We start from the raw sequence: 13529 nt of genomic DNA on the forward strand, positions 1-13529 counted from the left end.
AAACATCTAGTGGAGTTTTTTTTATTTATCTAGTAATTAATAATTTAGTATATAAGATAATAAGACTATAAAATATAAGTAGTATATATGTAGTAGTTACTAGTTATTAGTTATTAGTTACTAATAATATATGCATGGCATGATTAAAATTAAAAAGAAATTGATTTAATTAATTAATTTTAAAAATTCTGGGAAAAAAAAAGTCTTTGTAGTAGATGATTTTGAATAACAAAATGAGCTGAAAAAGAGGTTGAATTGGGTCTTAAAATGGCCCAAACAGTGCCAAAACCGGCCCAAACACAGTGGCCCAAACCGGCCCAAACCCGACAAACCGGCCGTGAACCGGCCGATAACCGAACCGGTCGGTTTTCATACCCTCATTCGGTCGGTTTCGGCCGGTTTTGAGGCTCTAACAAACCGACCGGTCGGTCTCGGTTTGGGCTCAAAACCGAACCGACCGGTCGGTTTTTCAGCCCTACTATCCGTATCACCTCTTGGTTTCAACACTTACATTGCCTCAAGAGCAAAATAGGCAGGTCCTAGTTCCACCATTTCAATGGCATACACATCAGACGAAAGTGAAGATAGTACCATAGAAGTGGGGCAAGGCAATTTGAGCATCAATATTTCAACCTTGAGGAAAGGCAAAATTTTATGCGGATGTTCCTTTTATCTTGGTGTGATATTTTGTTCTGAGAAGAGCTAGTTTAACACTAAGAATGTTGCAAGTGGTGTCCAATCTTCCAAGTCATCTTCTTGCACTGGATGGGGAGAAGCAGAAGACGACTTGAGAGAAGCCACTAAATTGGCTCAACTCCCCGGATAGGGAAATTGAATCATAACAGCACCTTGTGGACAAGGTGCTTTGAAGGGATGGAGTTTGTTAGGGTTCTGATAGAAGCAACTAGAAGAAGAAGAGAAGAGGAACTCGAAGTGCAAAGTGGTCTGGAGCTGTCGAACTAATATGAGAAGTGAAGGAATATTAAGAGAAAGGAACGACGTCGTGAAGAGAAGTGAAATGTGTACTGCTTTATGTATTAGCTAGGGTGCTACGCACCGTTTAAATAAATGTCAGTAGAGTTGTAAAACGCAACGTTTGGAAGAGTCTTCCAAACGGTGCGTTCAAGCTGTCACCTGTTAGCAAGTGATAGTGGTAAGTTTAATTTGTCTCAATTCTGTTAGGGTGCAGCGTGCTAAGGCAAGGAGAGGAATCAGTGTGATAGAGCTTTTTGAATATGGTAGAAGTTGAATTTCTGTAAGGAGATTTGGGAGCCCTCGAAGTTACTCCCGTAGCAATTCATAGTGAAATTTCCTTTCAGCAATTTGACAAACAACTGGTGTGCATTCTGCTTGCTCATTGCAGCAACCATATTCCCTATTTCCCATCACCTTCCTTGATACATCAGCCATTCGCAATCAGGGCCATTACACTTCTCCTCGTGAGGCAAAGCTTTGGATATCATAAGCGTCGTGCTTTCGAAGGGGCTAATTGTCTACAAAAGCTTTTAGGTCGCTCTTTAGCACAATGATACAATTGAAAGTACAAGGCAAGAACTTGTATATATACAGTTCCAACCCTAATTTTGGAGCTCGATTTTTAAATTTTTTGGTGTGTTCTTTATTCTATAAGCCTTTTATGGGAGGAAAGATAGAATATTTACAGAAACCTATATATATTCCTAGCTAACGTGTAAGAAGATATTTTTTTAAGCTTAAGAGGGAGCAACAGGAGGCAGCTTCCCTACTTAGGTGTAGCTCTAATTTTATAGCCTAGACAGTGTAGGGAAGTCTTGGGCGATCTTTAAGTAAGGTTTAAGGCTATGTTTGTAACTTGGATTGAACTGAAATCAATTTAGTTCAGTCTAATTTTAAGCTGAGACTAACATCCAAATACCCAACTCTCAAATCACTAAACTTATCTCAACTCAAAATCTTTTTACACGTGGAACTCTCAATCTTTTTCAACTTATCACCTCTTTACACGTAGAACCCACAACCTTTTTCAACTTTCTATAAATACATCTAAACTCATCTTAATATCCAAACACATCTAAATTCATCTTAAGTGAACCTCACAAAACTCACTTTAATATCTTAACTCACAACATATATATATATATATGTGTATGTACGTATGTATATATATGGCCCCAAATTGAGCCACTAGGCTTCATACTTTAGAATCCAATTATGCCATTGGGACCCAAATTTCAGAATCCGTCAGTGTTATATCTTCTCCTCGCCTTGGCTCAGCCCACACCACACAAATGAATACGATTGAGTTTTTCCCTACTCAAAAGCTCCAATTTCTGGACCACCCTGTAAGTAACAATGATGCTCTCAAAATCTCTATATCCAACTTTAGGTTATATTTTCCCTGTAAATTATCTGCCAAAATATATTTCAATAATTTACACAAAGTTAGTACTTCTAGTACTTAATTCCAACTTACACGTCAATAATATTATCCAATTATATAAATTGTTCAGAAAGACTACATCCTCTAATAAAACTCTTTGCCCAAATTATAGACATGAATTCGGATAAGGGTCATGTGCAAAAGGTAAGTGTGACCCCCCCCCCCCCCCCCCCCCCCCCGGGGCACCTCGAATAGGTAACCTTGGACACTCGCCCAAATAGGAGCAACCCAACCACGCCCGCCCGCCCCCCCCTTCTCTCACAAAACCCTGCCTGAATTACAGACGACTCGAACAAAGATTTTAAGAAATCTCCATTTATATAACTATTAAGATCTCCTTGTTTATGCGAATCCAAAAAAGAGGGAACCTTTGCATCAGATAGGTAATCTTATATATACATGTAATAATCATTGATCTCTCAAATCGATCTCACTAGTGACATAATTCCTTTCCTTCTATTTTTTGTTGAGAGAGAGAGACAGAGAGGTTGTTGAAATAGGATAACTTACTAGAACCAGTGGAATGGTACGGTAGAAAGAGTTGGTCCAAGCACGAGTTTGGGCTCTCTGAATTGAGCTATTTTACATTGACAAGACTTGAACTAGCCGTACTAACATCAGCAGCAGAAGATATACAGGACAAAAAGTATGACATGAAAGGGAAGAGGAGAGAGAGGGAGAGAGAACATCCTGTCATATGCATGGCTGGAAATGAACAAGCAGTTATCACCTGAGAACTGATGGAGATGAATGATTTTGCATTTGAAGACACTTTTTAAACTAGTATTCAAGCATGCCTAACTAATCGGATTTCAACAGAGAACTACATAAAAGTGTTACTAATTAATATGAACAGACTATGAAACAGAAAATTTTCTGATTTTGATTTTATCAGACCCCAATTCTTCCCAAAAGAACCCCAAAAAATCAATGTGTGACAGATCCAACTCCTCTATTGTAAATCTTCTACAGATACTTTCAGGTTGCCAATATATCATCCATCCAAGTAAAAATATGAACCAAGTGGAACTTCTGCCATCAGCCTGGGTAAAGATATAACCTGTATGATTTGCCAGCAAAATAATCGTCAATTACAATGCAAGATACCCAAAATCCTAAAACCATAACCACTGTGACTTTGGATCATGAAAAGACAGCCCCACAATTGTTATAACTTCGCAGCAAGCCCTGGATTAGTATACTCATCAGACTTGCCCACAAAATATGAAGTCCTTTCTCCAAAAGATCATTTTGTTTTGTTCACAAATCATTAAGTAGAATTTTTATAAACGAAAATTAGAAGTTTTAATTTCATGACATTTTTTAGTAGATCAATGAGTTGTAACAACGGTCGAAATATTAGATCCTCGCAAGAAAACCCAAAATTTCATCCAGAGTTTTTGATAGATTATGCAAAGCTTGAATCAGAGTTTACCAGATAATTCCAGACAGGCACTTGCAACACCACTCCATCTCCACAACCAGAGGGTTAATCAATATGTGCATGTTGACAACTTCAAACATAGATAGCAGGAGGAGGCAACTTCCAGAAATTCCATGAATTAAAATCCTCCTGTAATCATGGAGCCAAAAATTAACGACATCTGAAATTTACACATTTTTTTTCTGTGGTGAGAGGATGGGGCATGAAAGTTACTTAAGCTGAAATAAGGCTCAATTTAGTCGTGATGGCTGGGTAGATAATGGTGGCACATGGAAAGTTAGTCACAGTAACATCAGACTCAATTTAAAAGCTTCTCATTTGAAGGATAGTAAATTTAGGGACAAAATAGCGATAAAAGGGGGAAAGGAAATCTCCAAAACCAAGTAAGAACTAAAACCAAAGAATAGGGTTGTGAGCCAAACCTGCTCAGACGAGGTCATGGGTGGAAACATGCCATTCACAAGTGCATGAAGTGAACTATATGATCTTGTGTCAACACGGCGGTTTACAGCAACCTCACCCTGGAAACATCATTTATTAGAAAGTTTGATACAGCAACAATAGTGCCATTATCTTGCTATCTCAGAAACTATGATGGCCTTAAATTACCTTAGGATTAATAATAAAGATTTTTCCCAAGGGGATTCCAATCTTAAGGTAGCTGATTTCATCAGTATCTCTGTTTCCGAAACCAGCATAGAATGGATTGTAATCAGAAGGAAATAAATCCCTGATAACCTGGAAAATAGGAACAATAAATATGCATTAAACAACTCTTTCAACTGCAACGGAACTAGGTAATTCATCAAGAATCCAACAGAGGATGCCTCCCACCCTCTATGTAAAGGGTGCATGTGGGTTTCAAAAGGAACTAGATAAGTTATCAACACCGCCTCTCTAAGCATGTTTTCAGAAATTGTCAGCTAAAAGGATGCCATGAGATGGGTTGGTAAAAGGAATAAACATCGTTTAAAAAGGAAAAAGAAAGGCTTCCAAAACATCATCCAGAAAAGAAAGAAAAAAAAAAAAAGAAAAGTTTATTCTATCATTATTTTAAGTATACTATTCGGAAGGTGGGGTTAATACATTCAGAGGAAAGAGCAAAAGAAACACAGATTCCATAATCATGTTTATTTAGAAACTTTAAGTTAAAAGGATGCTGTGTGATGCATCAGCAAAAGGAGCAAACGTCATTTCAAAAGATTACCTCAAAATTTGATGAATTACATAACAGAATGATCAGGATGAAGAAGTCGTACTTGTCCATGTGAAAAAAAAAAAACACACACACACACACACACACAATAGCAGGGAACTAACCTTTAAACATGAGATCTTGAATTCATGAGGAGCCCTCCTGATAACTGAGAGAAAACAGAATACCTCAGATAAAACATTATAAATTCGAAACAATAATTGTTGACTAGAAATTTATATTTACAGTTAGAATGAATAAACATGGCCGGGAACTGAGTATTTGCTATGCAAAGGCCACAAAGACATCAGACTTGGGCAGTTGAACTATATATTTTGCACATATATGAGTTACTCAAGAGAGAAGATTCTGATCCCACATTATCTTTAAGGCAGCTCGCACAGAAAGTTTTATTATAAGGATTGGTGTAGCCACACCAAGGGACAAAAAAAAAAAAGCTTGAAAATAAACAAAACAATTTACCAAAAACAGTTTCCCTGTAAAGGTTTTACAAAAAATTACGTATACAAAATTATACAAGCACAAATTACCTTCTCTATACAGAGAAGGGAAAAGTCCATCGGGGGAAATAACAACAGGTCCTTCTGGTAGAGCCTTCCCATCCTGCACAAATGAAAACAAGGAAAAAAACAAAAAGTTTAGACTTTCATGATTTTGACAGTTTCAACTCAAGTAGAAAATCTGAATTTCTGTATGCATCACCTGCTTAAGGTTGAACAGAAATTGTCTAGTGTGATAAGCCTGAGAAATTGCACGTGCACTAAGAAAAAGCAATTGATACCCATTTTCCTGCAAAATACAGAAAAGAAAGGGATATTTTGGTTCCCTGTAGGATTGTTGCCAAGCATGATAACCATTTAATTAACAGACAGAAATTCTGTGAATTTTAATTATCCAACAACAACAAAACACCACAAAATGTACAAAATAAAATGATTCTATATGCATTTATAAAGTCCAACAGGTGGCAATGAAACAAAAAGCAGCAGTTTACAGCTAGTAGCTGACTGTATATGCAGGATTGTGAGATTGTAGACTGGATAGCTTAGTGGGTATGAGTGTATTATAGCAATTAACTTGAATTGAATTGGCAGGATAATGAAAAGAAAGACTCGATAGTTTGGTATTCTAAGGATGAACTTCACAATTTGCTTTTGTGGAACCTAACCCACCAGAGTTCTCCTCATGCACAATGAGTTATGTATGCATTGTGAAATATTGCCTCCAACCGGTAAATAATTTGAATATTGTATGCAACAAACCTTGATAGCTGAAAACAAATGTGCAACGCCTGTTTGTGACCAATCAACCCCAACCAAAGGCATGAACTGACCAAGAACATCCGATCTGTAATAACAATGCCATAAGAAACAATATGAATTGAATACAAGAATAAACCTAGCCTTCAACAGAACTGAGTTGTAGGAGTAACCTATTGGAAGACTTTTCAAACAACAATACAGAATCATGCATGCCAATTTGATTCCAGTACAGAGTGAGCCAAGAGTAGAATTATGAACAACAAGGAAGGTTGTGAGAAAGAAAGTATAAAGTAGATCATATTCATATAACCCATATCTGAGGAAGTTCAACAAAGAGTGGTCAATTTATTAACCAGCTAATGCTATAAAGATATAGTGACTAAAAAGAAAAGAGGCCCCTTGAGAAAAAAAATAACCGGGCTAGGATTATTTTAAACAAATCAAAAAATATGGTTGTCCCAACTCTCACATTGGAACCTAGACCATCACTATAGAATACCAAGTCCCTAAATATGTAGCCCATACGTATGGAAGTAAAGTTGGGCCCCCAAAGGGGGGGGGGGGGGGGGGGGGGGGGAAGGCGATTTTGCATTCACCCTTTGTCATTCCTGTATGTTTTTCTCTCAGTCACATTGCTTTCACATGTAAGCCAACTTCACGCTCAAATCTAAACACCCTACCTTGCATCCAACCACCAATCCATCGTATTTAGAGAGCAGGCAAATACTAGTACAGAAAAGAGAACAATCCACAATTTCAGAAGCTAAAACAAATAACCAAACCTCATCCAACCACTGCCGTTGCTCACTATATGTAATAACCCATGTTTAACTTACTAGACAATGAACAAAGGATCTTTCAATGAACTCCAACTACAGCCAAGAACGGGAGTGGAAAAAAAAAAAAAAACGCCCAGAGTAGATATTTTAATGCCTCCCACAAGCAGTGCCCCAAAGAAAGACCAGGAAAAAGAAATGCCTCTATGAAGATGCTGAACCAATTTCTCAGGTCTCACTTCTAAACACTTGGAGCTATATATTGCTTAAAACAACAACAAGAACTGTCCAAGGAAGCACAACCACACCAAAATCAAATGAAGGATATAATAATCCCACTTTTGCATGAACGAAAGAACCTGGAACCACCCTAAGGAGTAGACACTTCTCCAGCTTCTGCAGAAACCATCAAACTACAAGACCTGATTATTATTTGCTTTCCTTGGCCTCACATCCTCCACACCCCTTAAATGTATGAACAAACTATAGCTTCTTTAGAGATGAAACAAATTCCAGATGCAGTCACACTATTACTTCTCCAAATTTTTCTTAACAAGAATGGTACATGGAGAAAAGTAAAAGTTTTATAAGCTGGAATAAACAAAGGTATTCCTAGCTTTGACATTTAAGCTAAGGGACAGCCCCATAAGGAATAGGTGAGTTCACAACTTTCCCAAGCAACAGCCGTGCCTGGATCATGTGTCGCATCAACCTTTTTCAAAAACAACAGAATAGAAATTTGAAAGAAAATAAAACGTAGCTTGCTGTGATCTCAATAAATTTCACTGGATGCAGAACTAGTTGCATAAGAAGCAAAAGAAGAAAACCTATGCACAATGGCATTCCTGGGGGAAGCGGATTGGGGTAAAGAAAAGAGAAAAGAGAAAAATGAAAAAAAGAAAAAGGGTGTTATAATAAACCAAGTTCTATAAAATAAAGCAAGAATGCAAGGCATTATGTTGTGAGAAGAAAAACACATATACTGAAGGCTCAAAACTAGATAGGAAGAAAAAAGAAGCCGGGGCAGGTGGGGGGTTTGCTTGTTTACTTCAGAAGTCTTCGTCACCCCATTGAGTAACTTGACTTTTTTCAACCATCCAAAAAGGCTGTAACTAGGAAGCACAAGGATACTTTGAAAGTGCCAAAGTTTTAGTGACCAATACAGGTCAAACATGGGGTTAGAGATCGGAGATAGATGTGTCCAATCTTGTCTATTCACAAGTTGGATACTTATGAAAGCTAAACATGAATGATGATGGCTTTATACTTTAGATATGTGTTTCTTTCGCAGCTACTATTCCTTGATATGTTTGTTTAGCATTTTGTACTTTTCATTATCTTTAAAATAACAAACTAATACATTTCATATTCACATTAAGGCATATTTATCTGTTCACTAACTAACATGCCTTTGTCATCTGTATCCTACTTCTTCTAGAATCGCCATGTCCCTGTCGTATCACATACATGCTTTGTATCCATATTGGTGCTTCTTAGGACTATAAGAGGGGAAAGGGGTAAGTTATCGTTGCAGAGACAAGGGAGATTTAATTTATGGAAGATGCACCATATCGTTGACTGTAATATGATTTATCAATTAGGATGCAACATTTTATCAGTAAGTTACGCACACATCGAGTAGGTTTATACTAATGGTCTTACCATATAAAGAACAAGGAAACAAGTGCAATTTGAACAAGAGCTCGTTGGCAATTGTCGAGTTATGATAGATATGATAAATATCTCAAAACTAGTTAATCATTCAATATTCAGTTTATTCATTGAATAAAGTTACAAACAAAAGGGCAGCTAGTTTCCATTACCATTTAGTTACGTAAGCAATATGATTTCTTTCGGAGTTAAAAGTTAAATACCTAGCATTCTTCTTGTTTCCTAATGTAACACTAGAATGCAAGCATTAAAACTGAAAATCATCAAAAGAAGCTTCTAACTGTAATCATTTCCCAGAAACAATGCATCAAAGAAAATTCTACCGCACTATGGAGAAAGAGAATCCCCTTACTTTGTAATTGTTCCATCCACGTCTGAGATAACTATACGAGTGTTCCATTTCCACAAATATACGCTTGCATCAACCTATTGAGTAAAATGATTATACATAAGCACACATAATATGTGTTTTTGAAGAAGACTTTGGTTAAAAATTTCCAACTAAAAGACAGAATAACCTGCTGCTTGCCCAGCATCGCTGTGGAGAATGTGAAGGTCACTGTGTTCTTCCCTTCTTTCAGATTCAAGGATGCCAGTTGCTCAGACGTTGGAGTCATTGCCCTCACCATCTTGTTCTCCCGCTTCAGTCTAAGCAAAGTTTTTTCTGCATTCACCCCCACAGTGCTCTCCAAAGCACTCTCAGCATTAGAAGTTATACCATTTGTCAGAGCTGGCGGCATACCCTTCTTGGACCTTGATCTCCTGAAAGGCCAAATCCTCCAGCCTCCCTCGGTGGCAACACTGGATTTTGATGGATCTCCTGTAAGAGTTTTGTCAACTTTGTCAACAGCAATCATGCCTGTTGGTTCAAATATTCACTTCCAAATGAAACCATCCATAACACAATAGGACCAGCCACCTCCCATGGGAAATAATGGCCACTTATAATGACAGCTAGCCTATCATCCTTCAAAATCTCAGGGATCTAAAGAAGTAAACTTAGTTATATCCAACTTTTCCACATCAAATGCTTACGAAGCAGCATCAGCCCCCATCCCTTCATACAACAAGTGCTTGCAAAGAGATATCTCTGCAGAAAGCACAATATATTGGACTTCTCCAGCTGTCTCCTCAAGAAGCATTTACAGAAAAGGAAGAAAATAAAAGTATTCCATATTTTTTTTCATTGCAATTATAGGGATGTGTCATGTTTAGACTAAAGCAGTAGGTAATAGAAAGTTTTAATAAAGACTAATTTAAATTTAAATTTTTAAAGAAAAATATAAAATGATGATTTCATTTTGGCGTCCAATCCCCCCAGAAAAGTAGAATGCCATGCATGTGATCATACAAGTTTCCTTACCCACAGCAGGACTGGCAAGGACATTTGTATGCTCCCCCATATCCTCAGTATTTAGCTGCTCCACTGCCAATTGCAGATCTTTGTCCGACTTGATATAGCTTGAATCACATTTGTTCTGCAATTTTAAACTCAAGGATTTGTAACTTGAGTCCAGTGAGTGGCTGAGAGGATGATCGATGTTAAGTGCATTTGGATTTTCAGTGTGAGGACACAAATTGGGCAATGATTGTACCAGACGCCAACCTTCCTCACTGCAAACCATATGCTTTCTAGATATGATGATAGGGGTGGACGTTATCCTTAATTTTTCAGTTGAGTTTTCTATATCAGTCGGTGGATTCTCTTCAACTAATTTTTCCAGAGGCTGAGATGACCCATATCTTACATTGACTGATCCATTTGCTTCTTTAATGCGTTCAGGACTAACTGAGACACTTTCTTCATCCAAATGCTCTCTTGATATTGACTCAACGCACTGCATCTCACTGATTCCGTCAATGTCACTGAAGAGAAGCTGTTCTTCCTCTGAACTCCCTGATGGCACCATACTTGTTGCTTTTGTTGGTACACAGGTACCAATAGACTCCATAGAAGGTTGGAACTTGCTTGTCATTCCTTCGTCCTTATTTTCCATATCTTGAGCTTGATGAGCTGAGTTGCTTGAACTGGAAATGGTGCGTGTGCTCGGTGACCCTACTTCATCAACTGAACTAAGTGTTGGGTCCACACCGACCATTTGGGTATAGAATTCTGCCACAGCTGGTGGCTCTTCAAAGTCCACGACATCACATTTATCTATGCAAGAGGAAGAAGGGCTTATTTGTCGAGAATGAATCTCACGGACCTCCACCGGCTCTGTCTGCAAAGCACCATCTTCAGCAACTTGAAGAATAAGTATATCCTGATAAAGAAATTCTTAAACCTTGGTGTTAACAAAGATACAAGTATATATCAGTTGAATAAACGGATACAGTTGGTATGTCATTTGCATTTGATTTTAAAACAGTTTTTCACTAGTAAAGATTGAACAATTTGCAATGATTGTTTTATGATAAAAGGCCTAATCTTATTTAAATGTTCGTACATTTATTATACACCATGCTCAGGGAAAGATTTACCTCCAATAGCAGTTCAGCTGTTGAATGCAGCATTTCAGCATGGACGTGAACTTCCCCATGTCCTTCACTAGCAAGGTACATGGTTTCATGAATATGTTTGCCAGAACCATCCGTTGCCACTATTGATCTCTCTGATGTTTTACAATATATTAAGGAGTGAACTCTATCTGTTCCACCCTCTTCATGGGAAATGCCACATCCGGGTAAAATATCCTGTACATGGAAAGCCTGTTCTTCATCGATATACTGAACATGTTCATCATGTTCAGTATCCCCAACATCAGCCTTTCTTGATAATCGAAACATCGTCTCGCATTTCCCTTCCAAGACACTTTCGCTTGACACGGATGTTTCAGTAACTTGTTCAGGGGTGCTAAAAGGAGATAATTCTTTACTGGTCTCCTCAACAAAACCCTGCAGATCCTCAAATCCGGGGAGAGAATTGCCCCCCATTTCCTCATTGCCATGCTCAGGTGAGCTGCCCTCGCCTTTCTCATCAGTAATCGGCACATCTTTGTGCGCAGTACCTTTCCAGGCAAGATTAGTAGACCATTTAACTTCCAGGAGGTTGGCCGCCATCTCAGCACGCTCCAATGAATCTGCCCTTGTCACCCCATCACCACCCTCTCCTTCCAGATAACTTTCCTCCCTCATCGACCTCCGGCCAAAAACATGCCCAAAAATCCTTGACCGCCGAGATTTAGACCTCGCCAAAACCTCCCCACTACTCCCATCAAACTTATCAACTGAATCCGACGCAGTGCTATCAAAATTGAAACTTTTGGAATTCACAGGCCGCCTATCATTCTGGGATTGCCCATCCGTCTCATCCCCAGAGGACAAAGAATAGGATACAGTTTCCCCTTCTACTACACCTACCTGTCTGAGAAAGTAAGCTTCTCCTTTATGATCCAAATACATGTGGAAATTAGCCTCGACGCCATTGACACTGATGTTGACCACCTTCTCCTTGGTTTTCAAAACCCCCTGAAATTTCCCAAACCGAACATACCATGGAGATGACTTGAAGCTCCCATCTTGCTGTTCAACTACAATTATGTCCACGGCTCCTCCAAATGGATGGAATGGGCCGGAAACAGTGTACACACCTCTGGTGATGTAGTTACCCAGCCTCTCCACCGCGTACATCTTTAGAACACCCAGGTGATACTCTTTAGAACACCCGCGTAAATCCAATCATAACAAGAACTCGTCTGTTTGCCCACAAATATGTGAGGCTTAATCAATCAGCTTAAAAGATAAAGAAACCCCTTATTCGACACTGCCAAAGTTTCATAGGATTGAAAACTCCCAGTACCCAAATCACGAAATCCCAAGATCACATCGCAGGTTGAGATGATTCCACCTCAAGATTTCTAGACTCGATCGGTCAAAAGTAATTAATACGTAGATAAGATTAGAGGCAAAAGTCGACCTCAAAAATCAAGTTTGGTATTTACAACAACTCAAATTAAGACAAACAATTAATCGCTACTAATTCTCTCTCTCTCTCTCTCTCAAGAAAGGCTAAGAATGGAAGAAACCCAATTAAAAACGGACCCCCAAGAAGAAGAAGAGCAGTTGGTGCATCAAAAGCATATTCGCTTTTAATTATTCGACTGTGCGAAGCCCACATCATTGAATCCCCCAGCAGATAAACGATACCCCATTTAAACAAAATATAATCTTAATCATTAGTATTAGTTTTTTTCTTTTTTCATTCAAACTATAAAAATAAAAAATAAAAACTGAATGGGAAAACCAAATAGGTGAGTCATGGAAAACCTATCTGAAGAAAAAGGAAGGCCAGGTTCGACAATAAACGGCCAAGTGCCTCTAGTTTCGCCCCTCGCGATCTCTAGACAGAAAAGGAGAGGGAGTTTTTGGTGGTTCTGGAAAAGTCGTGCATGGTGAGACGTGACACGTAAGCATTGGATGTTGGAGTTAGGTGGAACAGTCTTAATGTAGGGTGGGACCATGAAATTGTGACAGCAAATTTTATGAGACAACGTCCTTCCATTGTCTTTCTAAGTTCTTATCTCACGTTGTCACGTATGAATTATCCCACATGATTCGTGAATGAAAATTCCCCCCACTGTTCTGTTCTGTTCTAACTTCCAACTGCGTCATGAGTTGAATACAGTTGTGCTTTTTAATTTTTATTTCTCCATCCTCTTTTATTATTATAATAATAATAATAAATTAGAGGTTACAGACTTACAGTGGTAGGTTGATTATTATTATCTATTTCTCTTACAAA

General features: G+C 38.3%; 1 protein-coding gene across 1 annotated transcript; it reads right to left on the reverse strand.

Moving 5' to 3' along the window:
* Positions 1–3097: 3097 nt before the first annotated feature.
* On the reverse strand, positions 3098–13169 carry LOC121242562 (phosphatidate phosphatase PAH1). Its single transcript, XM_041140445.1, has 12 exons — positions 11270–13169; positions 10152–11052; positions 9307–9608; positions 9141–9214; positions 6342–6426; positions 5782–5868; positions 5610–5682; positions 5184–5227; positions 4473–4601; positions 4286–4384; positions 3855–3992; positions 3098–3479 (listed from the first exon to the last, which is right to left on the reverse strand). Exons 1-11 carry the CDS (start codon positions 12416–12418, stop codon positions 3936–3938), a joined length of 3000 nt encoding a protein of 999 aa, XP_040996379.1. The 5' UTR covers positions 12419–13169; the 3' UTR covers positions 3098–3479; positions 3855–3935.
* Between the last annotated feature and the right edge of the window lie 360 nt (positions 13170–13529).

This window comes from Juglans microcarpa x Juglans regia, chromosome 8D (assembly GCF_004785595.1).
Source record: "Juglans microcarpa x Juglans regia isolate MS1-56 chromosome 8D, Jm3101_v1.0, whole genome shotgun sequence".
In the NCBI taxonomy this organism is placed as follows: Eukaryota; Viridiplantae; Streptophyta; class Magnoliopsida; order Fagales; family Juglandaceae; genus Juglans; species Juglans microcarpa x Juglans regia.